At 48.9% G+C, this 13,549-nt stretch overlaps 1 protein-coding gene across 2 annotated transcripts; it reads right to left on the bottom strand.

Moving 5' to 3' along the window:
• Positions 1-299: 299 nt before the first annotated feature.
• Positions 300-12,066, bottom strand: LOC139790519 (POTE ankyrin domain family member B-like). Of its 2 annotated transcripts, XM_071732390.1 has the most exons (16): positions 11,510-12,066; positions 10,702-10,801; positions 9,746-9,836; positions 8,864-8,954; positions 7,514-8,047; positions 6,976-7,090; positions 6,556-6,729; positions 6,338-6,444; positions 5,706-5,843; positions 4,220-4,473; positions 3,218-3,251; positions 3,069-3,138; positions 2,176-2,242; positions 1,622-1,698; positions 1,130-1,280; positions 300-383 (listed from the first exon to the last, which is right to left on the bottom strand). In XM_071732390.1, the coding sequence occupies exons 5-16, from the start codon at positions 7,732-7,734 to the stop codon at positions 328-330; spliced, it is 1,464 nt and encodes a 487-aa protein (XP_071588491.1). In that variant the 5' UTR covers positions 7,735-8,047; positions 8,864-8,954; positions 9,746-9,836; positions 10,702-10,801; positions 11,510-12,066; the 3' UTR covers positions 300-327. The 2 variants fall into 2 exon arrangements, with proteins under 2 accessions (XP_071588491.1, XP_071588492.1); XM_071732391.1 differs by lacking the exon at positions 9,746-9,836.
• Positions 12,067-13,549: the final 1,483 nt, after the last annotated feature.

Consider the following 13,549-nt stretch of genomic DNA (forward strand, 5'->3'; position numbering starts at 1 on the left):
GTGGGAATAATGTGCTCCACTCTCCCCTGAGGTGTTTCTCAGGACTCCAGACCCCTCTGCCCAGCCCTGCCCCAGATGCCCAACACCAACAGGATACCCTGCATCTGGCAAGGATTTTCCTCATCCTAAGAGGACTGTACCCAACTTCAGACAGTAACACAACTTTCCTCTGCAGGACTCTGCCATCACCATTAGTCACTTTCTGGTTACTTTTCTTTACCTTACTGTATAATCCAATTTACTCTATAATGCCACTTACCAGTCCAGACTCTAATGCAAAATATTTGGCTTCACATACCTGCACCCCAGAGCTGTCAGTGGCTTCCTTTAGGCCTCTGTTTTTGCTGGTGATGACGTATGGAAAGCAGATCCTGAGTGCTCACCTACAGGAAAAACAAGAGACTTTTACAACCAGCATGACTTAATGCTACTTATTTACTCCTAGAGTGCATCTTGATTAATGGTGAGAACAATCTTAACACAAAACATCACATCCCCTCAAATTTATGACCAGCTAGAGAGAAAATGATCAGAATACACATTTCATGTGCATCTGTGTTAAATCCTTTCTTTGGTGGCATTTTACTTTCTTTTTATGTAAAAAAGAAAGTTTCTGAATATCAGTATGGCCACACATAATTCACTCCAGTGGCTTCAAGGTGCAGGATCTCTCTCTCAGACAAACTGTGTGCCATGCAGTAACGAGCAAGATGCTTCCAGCAATGCAAAGGGGGCCTCCTCCTCCTCCTCCTCCTCCTGCTCTGAGGCCTGAGGCTCCTCCACTGTTTCAGTAAAGATAGGTGTACAATATTTCTTCTGTCACTTGGTCAGTGTTCATTCAGGTCACACACAGCAACGTGCATGCAGCTTGCTGACACAAAACACTTGGTTCAGAGGGAGAACACAGCAAAAACAGCAAGAAGGGCACTTCCTTGATACACACCACTGTTTGCAACACAAAGCCACAATTTCAGTTCTCAAAGAACGAATGAAAAAGAACAGGAATCCCACCAGGATTCACAAGTGAGGGAAAAAATTCAGTATCAGAAGTCAACACAATATTTGGTCATTTACTGTGCAGCCATAAATGAAGAATCTCAATCAGTATTAAGCAAATCATTCCTCTCACCAGTCTTGTTCTCTGCAGTCCCTGTCAAAATATCAGGACTTTCATTAAAAATGTACTTGGGGACACATGCAGCAATTGCAGCCCACAATTCTTTATTGAGTTCTTCCTGCTCCTGATTCTCCTCCATTTCTTCCTCTACAGGTGACTCTTCCTAAAAGAGATCAAACCAAACAGCTGGAAAGAGCTGAAACAAGGACCTGCTTTGCCACCCACTGCCAGCTTGAAAAAGACTTTTCCTGCCTAAGACAGAAGGGAAACTTGGCTGAGCTTGCTTTTACAAGGCCTTCAGCTTTTCCATGGAAATCTGCAGCAGCAGAAAGAAATGCCTCCTGTCCTCAGTCTCAGCCCTGCTTCTGCACAGCCCCCAAGAAGCACTCCCTCACGCCAGCCCAGCTTCATTTCAGTTACAGCAAGCTCTCAGCTGCTCCTGGATCTCCCTCCTACCCTCCCCAGCCCCACCATGGCAACCTCCCTGTCCTTCACACAAAGTACCTGAGAACCACACAGAGATGTCCAGTGACCTTCCTCAGCTTTCTCCTTCTGCAGAGCTTCCAGCTCTGCCTGGAGACCTACACACCAGGGAAGAAGGGAGAGATGCAGTGGTTTTAGTTCACTCTGCTATGCCCCTGCTCTTTTTTTGAGGTTTTCTTTATTCACCAGGGACCTCCATTTCTAGAACAATCACATTGTCTTCAACCATATATGAGTAGTAAATTAGAATGGATGTGAATAAAAGGAGTTATTTATTTATCTTGCAATTGGCACCTTGCCAGACTTACTCACAGGAGAGGAGTCACTGGGAATGTCTGGAAAATGAGCCAGCTAAGGGAGGAGCAGGAGGGAGGAAGGACTGGCCAGGGACAGAGGCTTAGGAGGTGATTAATATCTTTATTTGAACTATATGGCTTTTTTATTTCTCAAATGAAAAAGTCCTTTGTTTTCAAAATTTACTTCTCTCACTTTCTAGAGTAAGAAAATAAATAAAAAAACCAAACTACTTGGCAAGTCTACTTGCAGAGCAGGACATCATGCAACCTTTTCCTTACCAGCTTTCCCGTACTTCAGGAAAATGTTCCATAACTCCAACAAGTTTGGCTTCTGCTCCTTCTTGACCTGAAGATTTATTTTAGAAAAAATGTTTCGTTTCTAAATGCCCTAGTAGTCACAACAATAAACATTGTTTTCACATCAAATATTGAACAGGAAATATAACCAGGTTGTCTTTTTCATAGTGCTTAGGTGCTGCATTTATCTTACACTTGTAACTACACAAACACTCCTCACACACCCAACTCAGGGAGTATTCCACCCCAAAAGACTCTGCAGGCACCCTTCTGCAAAGTGCTTCCAAAACTATCTTTACATGCAGAACAGTTTCACTCATCTGATTTTTATCTTTCTATTACTTGGTAAAATTCAGCTCTCACAGTTTCAGAATGCTTACTTGCAAAGGTGCAGAATGCAAGGCACTGTTAGCAGCACCAGACCTGATGCATAAAGCAGCCTCTGCAAGTACACTTACCACAGTATCCCTAAATTTCAGTCTCACAGCAGAAAAATGCATCATTTCTATTTAAATCAATGCAAGAAAATGAGATCATGTCAAAACTAAAGATGCTGGCTGGCATCTCCAGCATTAGTGAGTGGGTTGAACTACCACACTCAAGTTCCCCATCACTACAGAATCCCAGCATCAGCAACAGATGCTGATCCAAATGAACAAGAAATAAAATAATGGGAGTGTGTACCTATGACTTTGGCCCCAAACCACAAATCTACTGCTTGCTCTGCCACAGCTACAGGTCTTTTTGCAAAAACTGACAGAAACAATGACAGAGAAAACAATGCTGCCTGGAACTGCAGTTTCTTTCAAGCCCAGAGAAAACTTGCCTTCAAGAGATTTATTTTTCAAGGACATTTTCCTGTAACTGCACCATACCTTAGGGCTAAAACAGATGGATTCTTCAGAATCACTCCAAGTATCATCATTCCCCTCCTCCTCAGAACTCCTTCAAAAACAAAGCAAAATGAGTGCTATGTCTCTAAAATCACCTCTCAAGCAAGTGGGAGGGGTTTGTAAAGTCTCACCTTATTGAGCCTCCTTCACAAAGGTCATCTGTGGCTGTTCAAAGATTCAATGACATGCTGACATTAGATTTGGCAAGCACACAATTAAACAGTACACACAAACATTTAACATGGACAACTCCACAGCTCATACAGAATGAAACTGGCCACAACTGGACCCAAATGGGTGTGGTGACTGCTGCAAGAGTCACACCTGAGGGTCGGCGTACGGATGGATGCACCTCTGTGCCTCCTGGAACACTCTGTGTGGCACCTGTGGGTGCAGCTCCCTCTGTTGTTATATTATTTAGAATACAAATCACTATCCACCTTCTCTACCCCTCCTGCTCAGTAACACCTGATATTTCAAGCCAACAAATGCTGGGGTTCTCTTATGACAGGTACCCAACACCCAATTCCCTGCTGACAGGGCTGTAACATTTGCCTCAGAGCAGCAGGGAGTGCTGCTTCTCTTGATTTGACCACAAGCACATGCAATGGATGTGGCACAAGGACTCCTCCCCAAAACATACACTTCAGAGGACCTCAGAAGGTCTCTCAGCATCACCCCAGCTTACCCTCTAACCCTCTGTTGCTGCAGCACAGCAAAGGGACTCTCATGATGTGCTTTGCAGTGCCAGCCAGACTGCACTCTTAATGCCAAGAAATGCTCCCTGAACACTCTCTGCTGTCCATTTGCCACACAGTGCAGATATAACACACTTAAAAAAACTAAAAGAAGAACAGGTCCCAAGCTAGAGTTATCTTCATTTATATTCAAAAATTAATTCTGTAGGACACAACCCTGTCAGTAGACATGGAGCACACCAATCACAACTGCCCTTACAGCCTGACAAGGCCAAAAAGTAACAAATCAGCACATTCACAAAGCTTCTTGTGCTGCTCCTCCTGATGCCTGCACTGAAGTCACCAGGGAGCACAGTCAGTGCTGACAATACAAACCACCTCAAGAAAAGGCCACATCATTGTCCTCTTGAGCTCCTCCATACTTAAGGATCCTACCTCCTCTGTCCACAGCAGGTGCACCCCACAGAAATGGAGCAGCTCCTGTGTCCTCAGCAGTGATGACTATGCTGGGATCTTCTGTATCACATGCAGGAGCTTCTCCTCTGTTCTCCTGGTCTGGTTTTGCTTCCAGCTCTCCAGCAGCTCCTGCCCGCTCAGGAATTCGAAGTATCTTGAGTATGTTGTCACCTTGAGCATCCCCTGCAGGAGCTTCTGATGTGTTCTCCATTTTTGCCAGATATTGACTCAGACTGCACAGAGAAAGAAATACAGTTGGTAAAAAGAACCACATCCTGGCATACACCATCCAGCACAACAGTTAACACCAACTTATTACCCACCCTACACATATTCCTACAAATTCTCAGCATTCTCCTCAGTATTTGTTAAGGGTAATTCACACAGAACTCACTGCAGGGCTCTTCCCCTAGAGATGCACATTGACACCTTCCAAGTTCCAAGCTCCTGCTTGGAACATTTTTTCAGTCTGCCTTTTAGGCACACATAACCACCTGAGAGAAGGAACCCCCACAGCTACAAAGCTGTGCATCAGAGCACTGAAGGGCTCTCAGTCAGATCTCCTCTGAAACAAAAGGCTGGTGGTTCCTGGGCACTGCAGTGCAAGTCAGCAAGGACAATGGTGCTGGGCTGGGCAGAGGCTTTACACGCCTGTCAGCTTGCCAAGTTCCTCCTCTGGCTACAGACACTTTGGAGAGTTCCTGCTGGGCAGACCTCAGCTCAGCAACAACACTTGAAAGATTCTCTAATACACAATCCTGGAGAGAAATTTCCCTCAGCTTCCAAATTAACACTACACACAGTGTCTCAGTCCTAACCAAACACCAGGTGACAGAATTGCTCTGGTACCCCCCTCCACCCTCCCAAGGGAAGATAAAAGGGGAACAGGGAAGAGAGACTTGAAGGTGTGAAAATAAGACCCAAACAGCTTTGCTCAAAGAGGAAGAGACAGGAACACATGGGATGAGGAACAAATATCTGCAAGTCTGTACCAAAGCCCATCTCCATGGTCACAGCTAGAAGTGTCCCAGGGCCCCTTGCAGCAGGGCCGACTCAGGAGAGGGGTCCCCAGCTGCCCCCAGCACCTGATGGATTCGGATCTTGCCGAGCACGGGCGAGCTGATGACAAAACAGGAGCCTCTGCCCAAGAGCTCCCAGTGCAGCCCAGCAGCAGGGAAGAAGGGAGCAGGCAGGGACCAGGCTGCCCATCCTCTGGCCTTTCAGAGAGGCTGGCAGGAGATGGGAGGGAATCCTGAGCCCTGCCTCTTCCACCCCTCACGGCTCCCTCAGGCTGCTACACACCCTCTCTCTTGGGCACAGCAACCACACCCAGCAGAAGACATCACTGAGCACACCTTCAACACACCTCTAAACACACCATTAAACCTTGGGGCTGCCACCAACAACATTCCAAAGCCACACTGAGAACTGACCACTTCTTCTCATCAGAAAGTTCAAAGGTTACCTCCAATACCCATGAAGATCAGCATAATCCTCAGCTGTGTTCCCATCAGTGTCTTCATGGGAAATATTGGCACCGTAAGAAAGGAGAACTTGGACCAAATTCAGCTGCCCAACAGAAGCAGCAATCATGAGTGGGGTTCTGAAAGATGCAAAACATCCTATCAAATGGATCATTTGACACAGACACAGAAACATTCGTTTCATTCCTGCTTGCTCTCAGAAAAAGTCTTTTCCCCATTACATTCCAATGAACAAAAGAAAAAGCAGGGTCCAGTAGAAGCAACAGTAACATGGGAGAGGGAGTCAAAACAGCTGCGTGGGCAGACAGAGCTGCCACATGCACAACACTTCAGTGCACACGAGGCTGCTGTGCACGAGGTGGTTTCTCAAACTGAGGCACTGCTGCCAGGCTCATGACACATCTCCTGCCAGACAATGCCTCCTGGACATCCCCAGTGCAGAAAGCAGCCCCTGAGGTACCACAGCAGCCAAGCACACACTGCTTTCACACAGAACTCTCACAGAAACAGCTCCTTCCCAGTGCCCCCTGATTTTGCTCAGAGCACATTCCCATGCTTCTCAGCAATCCAACAGAAAGAAGACCAACGGGACACATCTGGATAAACCCCTCACCTTTGATGCTGGTCTCGAGCATGCACGTCAACTCCTGCTTTCAGGAGAATTTCCACTATCTCTTCCTGATGTTCAGAGACAGCAAGAGCTACTGGGGTTAAGCCCTCCTGAAAAGTCAGAGAAGTACATCATGCTAATAACCAAAGCCGAAAAAATCTGTAAAAGGAATACTGAAGTCACTTTCTGAAAGGACTTGCTGAAGAAATAGAAACATTTACCTTATTCTTGGCACGATGATCAACAAAATGCCTGAGTAACAGCCTCACGAGGTTTTTATCATGAGCCTGGATGGCCAGATGGAGGGCAGTGTGGCCATCGGTGTCGGTGAGATTTGGGTCGGCACCGTGCTCTAGCAGGAAAGCCACACAGGCTTCTTGATGAAACTGTACTGCCTGGGAACAACACACAAAAAAAGGGAAGACTTGCAAAATTCACATTTCACTCCATCACAGCTCACCCAGCTTCTGAGCACAGGGAAAGAAGAGCACCTGCAAAGATGATCTGACAGGTGCCTGTCCCACTCCAAATCCAACAGGCGTGTTTCCGCACAGCTCTGCGCACAGAGTCCTGCCAGACACCTCTCCTTTCATGCACACTCAATAAGCCCCTCTGCCAAGAGCAGAACTTCTCTCACTCACCCTCATCAGGGGTGTTCTCCCAAAATTGTCAGCAGCATCCAACCGGCAGCGGTGCCTTACTAGAAATCTGACGACCTCTGTGTGGCCGTTTGCAGACGCCAGGTGGAGAGGTGTCCTGAGAATTAAACATGGGAGCTTAACACTGACAGACAAGGAAAGAACCAAAGCTGTGGCACCACCCAGCCCGGGGGACCCTGCCCAGACCCTGCTGCTGCTCCTGCTCCTGCTGCTGCTCCTGCTGCTGCTGCAACCCCGCACACATCACCCCCAGGGCAGGAGAGACCTGGGGAGGCCTCAGCAGCTGCAAGAGAACCCTGCAGGGAGAGCAGGGCCAAGCAGCAGCCCAGCACCTCCAGGAGCACTGGCGCCCACCCAGCAGCTCCCAGCACTGGAAAGCTCTCGAGTTCCCCCTCCCAGCTGACAGGGCACATCTTGCTTTGCAAGCAATCAGCTCCAAGGGGATCCCACACAAACCCTGCAGGGGGGATGCTCCCGCACGCCACCCGAGGTGTCCCAGCAGCGGCCCACAGCCCCTCACCGATTCTCCCTGTCGCGGCGGTCGATGCCCCAAATCTCCATCCACCGGCGCCAGCGCCTCAGCCAGGCCAGGTGGCCGCGGGCAGCCGCGCGGTGCAGCCTGCCCAGACCTTGCTGCTGAGGCTCAGGGGCGCCGGTGCCGGCAGCGGCAGCACCGCAGGGCTGCCCAGGAGCGCTGACAGAGCGGGACACCCGACGCTTCCTGCTGAATTTCTGCCCCATCTCAGCAGCTCTGGGGGCTGTGGCACGGGCACAGCCCCACGGGAGCAGCGGGAGGCAGCCGGCAGAGCCGGAGGGGTGGGGGTTAATGACAGGGGAAGGGCAAAGGCAGGGACAGGGCAGGGAAGAGACAGACGGGGACGAGGTGGATGACAGGGGAAAGGCAGGGACGAGGAGGGAGAAAAGAGCAAACCAACGGCAAGGACCAGGAGCAGCCAGAGAGACACAGCCCAGCACAGCTCAGCACAGGAGCCACAACGGCAGAGTCGCCCCTAACGGCAGTTGCCAGGGGCAACCGTGGGCGGGGCCGAACCACCTGCGGGGAGGGGGGGGGGGAAGGAAGGGACTGAACCAATTCACGGGGGAGGGAGGGGACTGAAGGAAAGGAAAAGGCTCCTTTAATCCTTAAACCTTACATTGGTTTAAGCCTCAGCATTCATTCAGTGCCACTACAGGTGACAATGGTCCCTTAAGTACCTGAGAGAAGCTGAGAAGCTCTCCCCCACCTCTATGAGCCATACAAAGAACTGGTAAGTTCTGCTCCTGGAGAGGCTTTTTCATAACCAATTCAAAGGAGTTGATAGAGAGGGTAAAATAACCCTTCCTGTGTAACCAACTTCTTGTCTCTCACTTGTCATCTTGTCCTGGTTTGGGCCAGGATAAAGGTGATTTTCTGTTTTGTACTTTTGCTTTCAGCTAAGTCTCTTGTCAGTAGTTGCACTTGCTGAAATTAACAGCAAGTTAATTAAATGAATGGCAAACTAGCTTCCTCTGACTGCACAGAGCTCACTGCAAGAGTTCCACTGCCATTGCACAAGTACAGGGTGTTTCCCTAGACAAGTCTAACCCATAACTAGAGGGAAATGGATATCTAGAATTCTCCAGGCACAGTTAACACAAATGTTAACTGTCACCATGCCACATGTGTCACACCCAGCTACACAGAAAATCATCTCAAAGTTCCCTGCTGCAAACACATCCTCTGCAGGCCCCAGCACCAGCCTGACCTTCCACAGGCAGCCCAGCTTTTGAACAGCCAGCCTGAAATGAGCCACTAATGGCTGTAATTAGCCACCAACCACACCCCACTGTTGGGCATCAGCCAGGAGAGAATTTAAAAGCAGCAACTTGCCTCAGGCACTGAGTCTCACTGCTGTCTGCTGAGCTGCCCATAACAAAATCCAAGCTTTTTCAGGTATTGCAGAGAAGTCAGGACACAGCTCCTAGGGAAGCAGAGAATCATACAATGCCTTGGGTTGGATGGGACCTTAAAGATCATCAAGATCCAACCCCATCATGGGCAGGGACCTCTCCCACCAGACCAGGTGTCACAAAGCCTCATCCAACCTGGCCTTGAACACTTCCCAGGAAGGGCATCAACAACTTCTCTAGACAACCTATTCCAATATCCTGCCACTCTCATGATGAAGAACGTTTTCCTAATATCTAACCTAAATCTACCCCCTTTCAGTTTAAAACCATTACCCCTTGTCCTGTCACTCCTCTCTCTGGTGAAAAGCCCCTCCCCAGCTTTCCTGTAGCCCCTTCATGGACTGGAAGGATCTCTAAGGCCCCCCCAGAGCCTTCTCTCCTCCAGGCTGAACAGCCCCAACTCTCTCAGCCCATCTTTGTAGCAGAGGTGCTCCAGCCCCCTGGTCATCTTTGTGACCCTTTCCTGGACCCTCTCCCACAGGTCTGGACCTTTCCTGGGCTGGGGCCTCCAAAGCTCTACGCAGTATTCCAGGTGCAACTCCTGACTTTGCTGTGAGCTGCACAGATCCAGGGTTCCCCCCAGTGCTGGGGGGCAGTGAGCACTGACCTCAGAGCACCCAGCAGCTCCCACCTCAGCCCAGTGGATATTGAAGCTGATCAATCAGAACCCCCCCAAGTTTGTGCAGGAAACCAGCAGGAGGGGAATGCCCGTCCCGGGGTGCAGGCAGTGGGCACCCTCCAGCTTTCTCCAGGGAAACCCTGCCCAGCCCCTGGCACAGGGCACCCCCAGCCCAGCCCTTACCTGCCCACGGGCTCCTGGAGGACTTGGCAGAAGGGGCTTCCATCCACGTTGAGTGAGCAAACATCTCCTGCTCTGAAGGCTCCAGGATTGCCTTGGAAAAACATCCATTTTGGTCACTGAATATATGGTGGGGGACAAAAAGAAAAATCCAAACCAACAAAAATATTTTCAGTTGAAGCTAAGTGGCCAAAACGTATTTTTGCCCCCCTTTTTTTTCCCCTCAGGGACACCCAGGCCAGCAGCAGCTTGCAGGGAAGCTGCTGGGCTGCCAGCAAACACTGTGTGACTGTGGAGAGGTTCTGCACAGCCCTTCCCTGCTGCCTCCCAACCCATCCCTGGGGCTGGAGCTGCTTTTAACCCCCAAAGCCCCAAAGATTTTTTCAAAAGTCCCTCAGCAGCTTTCTTGTAGGCCCCCTTCAGATAATGAAAGGCTACAATAAAATCTCCTCAGAGCCTTCTCCTCTCCAGATTGAGTGACATCTCCAGAATGAATGACATCTCAAAGGCCTCAGTGCCAGTGCACCAAGCCTGGGAAGAAACAAGAGGAGCTGCAGAGGTTGGGATGGGCTGGGATTTGGCTGGTATCATCCAGAGGTGGTGGGATGGCTCCTCTGACTGGAGCCTGGGGATAGAGGAATATTAACTCTTTAGGAAGGACAGGAGGGGGTGACACCCTCTACATCACTGCCCAGCTGGGCTTCATGGAGCTAGAAATAGAGAAATAGATAAAACTAAGACACCATTCTCTCCAGCTGAGAGAAAGCAGCTTGGCCATTTGAGATGACTAAAGTGAAACAATTCAAAATTGTCATAAAACAACAGCATTGACTTTTCCAATCATTTGTTTTGGCCTTATGCAGTGTAGCCTTGTGTAAGGAGATGTAAACTCTTCCCTTTCAGCTTTTGACAGATAGACTTTTCTCACAAGCAGTTTATGTAAAAGCCACCATGTTTACCTGGTGTAAGCATTTGTTGGCAACTGGAGCACCAGGAGAAACCTCTGCTGACAGGCTGGGCAGGTATGTTCCTCAGACTCCAGTAATGCTCTTCTAATACCTGTGTGGAATTAGAATCATCAAAATAGTTTTTAAAGAAAGGAGGGAAATTTTGGAGTTCTAATCACTCCTAAAAATACGCATATGGTTAAAGGGTGAGTAAGATCTTGGGTGGAGAACATGAGGATAAAAATGTTCAGTAGTGTAAAAAAAATTTCTAGTATGTACCAAATAACCACACAGTTTTGGTATTTCACTGTTGTAACATCTGAAGGTGGGGTTAGGCTGTGCCTTTACCTTTTATCTAGTCTTGTTCTCACTGTCCACTAGAGTTGAAGTCACCAACCTCAAGGTTAGGAAATAAAACAGTGATCAGGAAAACGTTCTGAGTTCCGAAAGATTAAATATTTAACTATTTAAATATTCAAATAGTGGTGTTTTGTTTTGGTTTTTTTTCTAGTCAGCAGTAAATCACCAGAGCAGTCTTATATAAGAGAAAGGGCTGTGGACAAGATAGTTTGATAGCTAAGACTGTCAGCACCTGCACAATTACACACTCTGCTCATGCTCCTCCCTCTGTGTGTAAAGGGCATTTAACCAGACACAGAAAAAGGGAAAAGAGCTTTCTGCTTATTTTCCCCTTTCTGTAAGAAGCATCCTTCAGGATAAAGAGAACTGGAAACAAAGCAACTTTGTTATCTTGTGTTTCTGCTCTCAGAAGATGAGATGTGATTGTTTTGAATTAACAAACATGCAAGGAACACTTAACATTCCTCACAATAACTGTTCCCACAGCAGGGAATAAAAGCTGCATCAGTCAGGAGGGCTTTGCAAATAGCACACAAGAACTCATCAGGTATGGGATCATCAGAGGAGGAGGAGGAGGAGGATGAAGAGGATGGCTCTTTGGATAAATAGAAAGGCTTTTCCTTCTTTCCTCTGGCATATGCTTCCCTGGAAGCAGGATGGGGAAGGAAAAAGACAAAAGTTACAACACGGGCAAAAGGAAAAATTTTCCAAGCTTTGGATTTTATCAAAAGAAGTAAGAGATGGAATTTCTGGGTGGAATTTTATACTGGAAAGCCCAGTATCTCTCAGCCCAGGAGACCAGATTCCTTCTTGGAACCTTGGACACATTGCTGGCTCATGAGCAGCTTGGTGCCCACCAGGACCCCTCCCAGCCTGTGCTGAAGGTACAGAGAGGATCCAAGGCTGTGTCATTAGATACAGATTATTTAAGCTGGCAGACTGCAGGGCATGAAGAAGCAAGAGTGGAGGGGCTGGGACATCTGAAAAGCTATTAGACAAACTTTTCTGTCAGAAATCATAGAATCATAGAATTGGCTGGGTTGGAAGGAACCTCAGAAATCATCGAGTCCAACCCTTGATGATAGAAATGAGGGACAAACATCAGTGACAAAAGCAAAACAATTACCAAATGGGCCACTGAGTCATTTCACTTCACTGCTTGATAGGAGCTGGAAATACATCAAGAGTAAATTCACTGAAGTGCTTTTTTTTGTTGGTGGTGGTTTTCACAGCTAAATCAGACAGAGAAATGCACTCAACAGGAAGCTGAAAGAAACTCGACCCCCAAGTTACCTACAAATAGGACTGCGTGGGGGTACCAGATTTAGAATAAACTAGGTTTAATATTAAACTAGGTTTAATATAAACAAGGTCTTTCTTCCAGTAACAAAAGTGAGAATTTTGGTGCCTTGTAACAGGCACTGGGGCCAGAAAGTGAGCACCTTATCCTACTGCAGATTTTCCTCTCAGAATTACAGGATGTTGGGACACCTGAAACATCACAGGTGTGCGTGGCAAAGCTACTGGCTGCCTTTTCCTTGTGAAAATAGGGACAGAGGAGGGAAAAAATATTCCAGCACACTCCACCTGCAACCACCAACCAACCACCACAGGTATTCTTACCTCTAAAACTCCTGCTCCACAATGACAGGCAGCAACCCCGCTTCTTCCCGTGACACTCCACTCCTCCTCAGAGCCAGGGACTGCAGGAAGGCTCAGCCAGGGCTGATCTCCTCCCCCCTGGGAACAGCTCCCTGAGCTGACACACAACCCCATCTCCATGCTGGCAGGAATGGGTGCCTGAGGGCTTTCCCTTGCTGTGGCCTCTGCAGTGAGGCAATGAGCACTTCCCAGAGGAGACTGAGGCAAACAAGTCCTGGAGAACCTCAGCATTCTCAATATCCTGTGGAGCTAGGTCTGACATTTCCTTTAGGAGAGGGCCTCCATTTTCCTTGCTTCTCCTTTTATTCCCACCTAGGTACCTCTCAAAGCTTTTCTTATTGCTCTTTCCATCCCTGGCAGGATTCAATTCTACCTGGGATGGATGTGGTTCTCCTGCCCTGCTCCCCAGCTGCTCCGACCACCTCTCTATTCCTCCCAGGGTACCTGCCCTTGCTTCCCTCCCCCCCTCTGCATGCTTCCTCCTTCAGTTTGAGGGCTTTTAGGAGCTGCTGGCTCATCCCCGCCACCCTCCTGGAGTTTTTCCCCAGCTGCGGGATGGGGAGTGTGGGGAAACTGCAGCTGCCAGCATGGGCCGGGAACCAAGATGGCCGCCGGGCAGCCCCCTGCATGGCCCGGGACTACAGCTCCCAGCATGGCCCGGGACTACAGCTCCCAGCATGCCCCGGGGCGCTCCTCCTCTCCTGCTGCCTGAGCCCGCCCGACCCCGGGGCTGCCCCGGCCCCGGCCCAGCTGGGAGGGGGAGCAGGAGGAAGGGGATCTGGGCAGGGAGAGAAGGCAGGAAAAAGAGTGGTGAGGAGCGGGAAAGAGGTGGAGGGGA

Source organism: Heliangelus exortis (assembly GCF_036169615.1).
Source record: "Heliangelus exortis chromosome W unlocalized genomic scaffold, bHelExo1.hap1 SUPER_W_unloc_1, whole genome shotgun sequence".
In the NCBI taxonomy this organism is placed as follows: domain Eukaryota; kingdom Metazoa; phylum Chordata; class Aves; order Apodiformes; family Trochilidae; genus Heliangelus; species Heliangelus exortis.

What these genes read in the sequence shown, in the direction of transcription:
- LOC139790519 (XM_071732391.1), bottom strand. Translation starts at nt 7,734, where the DNA reads ATGGGGCAGAAATTCAGCAGGAAGCGTCGGGTGTCCCGCTCTGTCAGC. An exon ending in GCTCGAGACCAGCATCAAAG is followed by an intron (nt 5,844 to 6,337) that starts GTGAGGGGTTTA and finishes TGCATCTTTCAG; the next exon opens with AACCCCACTCATGATTGCTG. An exon ending in CCTGAAGTACGGGAAAGCTG is followed by an intron (nt 1,699 to 2,175) that starts GTAAGGAAAAGG and finishes CCTGGTGTGTAG; the next exon opens with GTCTCCAGGCAGAGCTGGAA.